Genomic DNA, 2,527 nt, shown 5'->3' with positions numbered 1-2,527 from the left:
CACTAGTACTCCACATTAATTGTGTCCTTCCCACCCTCCAACACACCTCATTTTCACTCCCATTCGTGTAGCCCATCCCACACCCCTACCTCCCTACCTCCACTTCCTATAGTATTTCTCTAAATTATATACAAATGTTTTTACGATAATATTATTTGCTTACTTACCAAACACAAGGATATAAGTAAGAAACCATTTATTTTCCTAGAAAACATTTTCCAATCAAATTTTCCTTTTCATACCTAACACACACACAACCTCCCCCCCGGGTCTCTCTCTATATATGTATATGCATTCTTCACATAAAGTTGTCTGTGAGATATATAGAACTTTGAAAGATCACTATGGAAGCTCTTTACTCCAGTCTCCACTACTGGCTAGTTGACCACCCAACCATTAGCCAATTTGAATGGAAACAAGGCCACACTTTTGGTTCCTCCCTACTTTTCCTCACACTTTCAATCTCTATCTACTTGTCCATCACTCTTTTATCTCTTCGCTTCTCATCACTCCTCCCCACACTGTCCACCACCACCCTCCACCGCATGACGGCCGTCCACAGCCTCATCCTATGCCTCTTCTCTCTCATCATGGCCGTCGGTTGCAGCCTCGCCGTCCTCCACCAAACGCCACGGCAGGACCCGAAATGGTTCTTTTGTTTCCCTACCAATCATATTCTTCCACATGGACCTATCTTCTTTTGGTCCCAAGTCTATTTCCTGTCCAAGACTCTTGAATTCATAGACACCCTTTTGATTATTTTTAGTAGGTCGCGATCGCGAAGGCTTTCGTTCCTCCACGTGTACCATCACACGATGGTGCCTCTTCTTTGTTATCTTGCTATCTACACTTCAGAGTCACTGATCCATGTTGTTGTTATCATCAATTCTTCAATTCATGTTCTAATGTACGCTTATTATTTCCTATGTTCTATAGGGAAGAAGCCACGGTGGAAGAGGTTGGTAACAGACTGTCAAATTGTTCAGTTCATTTTTGGGTTTATATGTTCACCGATTATGCTTTACTATCACTTTACAACTGAGATTGGGTGCTCTGGGTTTGGACCTTGGTGCGTCTGTATAGCTTTTAATACTTCACTTTTGGCACTTTTTCTCGACTTTCATTCCAACAACTATGGCAAGAAAATCAGGAAAGACCCAGATAGTAAGCTGGAGAAACAGACATAATGTCCATATATTGTTACTCTTTAGCTTGCTAGCTACTCTATTTTATAATCATGTACAACCATATGGTTATCTTGGTACTTCCATTTGTTCAAATCCTTATTTTAACAACAAAATGGTATTCATTATGTCTTGTTCCAAAATGGATTCATGTGCAAATGCGTTTTTGTTTCCGTTTTGTTTATTGTAGTACACCTAGTAGACACTAGAGAGGTTAATAGTGTTTTGACTGATTTTCGATTATATTTCTTAAAATTTTGCGTAACTAAGTAGCAAACAATTGAACTTAATTACAAGGACCTGGTTCTTTGTATCGATTAAAATAAACTCCCGCAATAAACGCGGAAATAAATAAAACAGAATATTTCTACGTGGAAAAGCTCTTTGCTTAACAAAGTAAAAATCATAGCTAGCCCGCCTATATGCATGTAGGATTTCTTCCAAAACTTTACTAAAATAAACACTACTAAAAAGCTAGCAAAAAACCGACCGATTTTCGATAATTTTTTTTTTTAAAAGAAAACCGACGGATTGCGTCGGTTATTTTTAGCGCAAAAAATATAATTATTTTTTATATTGTTTTCTAAAATAAACCCACAGTTTTTTATTTTTTATTTTTTTAATAAAAAAAACCGACGGAGTCCTTCAGTTTTTAGAGCGAAAAAAACAGTATAAATTAAATCAATGTAATTATTTGATCAAATAATATGAGTGGTCTAATGGTAGAGCCCTTTAATGCCACGGGACATACCCGGGTTCGATTCCAAGTTACTACATTTCATTATTCATTATTTTATTCAAAAAAAAAAACAAACAGACGGAGTCCGTCGATTTTCCGTCAGTTTTTGAAAAGCGACGTAAAGTAAATCGACGGACCGTTTGCGTCGATTTTCACCGAAAAACCGACGTAGTCCGTTGATTTTCGTCGCTTTTTTAGTAGTGAAAAATGAACGTTTCAGGTTACAACTCTATAACATAAGAGACTAAGTATAGTCTAAAAGAACAAAGGTTTCTCTGAAGAAAATATCTGACTACATACAATATTTCTAAAATAAGCAATTTGGGCTACAATTTAATACATCTACTACAATAACTATGACAAATTGTAGAACTGAAAGGAACTTCAGTCTCAAGACTTGGTTCTTCAGTTTGTTCTCTTTCTCGCTCACAGGATTTTCTTCTTCATTTTGTTATCACAATGCTCTCAATGTAGGTGCGCGAATCTGCAAAGCAATAACAACAGTATATATACCACCTTTTGTAGCAAAAAATAGATTCTTTTTAGAACCTCAACTCAGTGAAGTACACGACAACTACTATTAGGGTTTGTCTTTGTTAGAAAA

At 36.7% G+C, this 2,527-nt stretch overlaps 1 protein-coding gene across 1 annotated transcript; it reads left to right on the top strand.

Annotated features, from left to right (window-relative positions):
* Nucleotides 1-328: 328 nt before the first annotated feature.
* LOC132605159 (uncharacterized) lies at nucleotides 329-1,233 on the top strand. Its single transcript, XM_060318394.1, has one exon. The coding sequence runs from the start codon at nucleotides 345-347 to the stop codon at nucleotides 1,185-1,187; it is 843 nt and encodes a 280-aa protein (XP_060174377.1). The 5' UTR covers nucleotides 329-344; the 3' UTR covers nucleotides 1,188-1,233.
* The last annotated feature ends 1,294 nt before the right edge of the window (nucleotides 1,234-2,527 follow it).

The sequence above is a fragment of the Lycium barbarum genome, chromosome 8 (genome assembly GCF_019175385.1).
Source record: "Lycium barbarum isolate Lr01 chromosome 8, ASM1917538v2, whole genome shotgun sequence".
NCBI classification, from domain to species: Eukaryota; Viridiplantae; Streptophyta; class Magnoliopsida; order Solanales; family Solanaceae; genus Lycium; species Lycium barbarum.
Note: the sequence above shows the minus strand (reverse complement) of the source record. Positions and strands in the feature narration are given on the sequence as shown.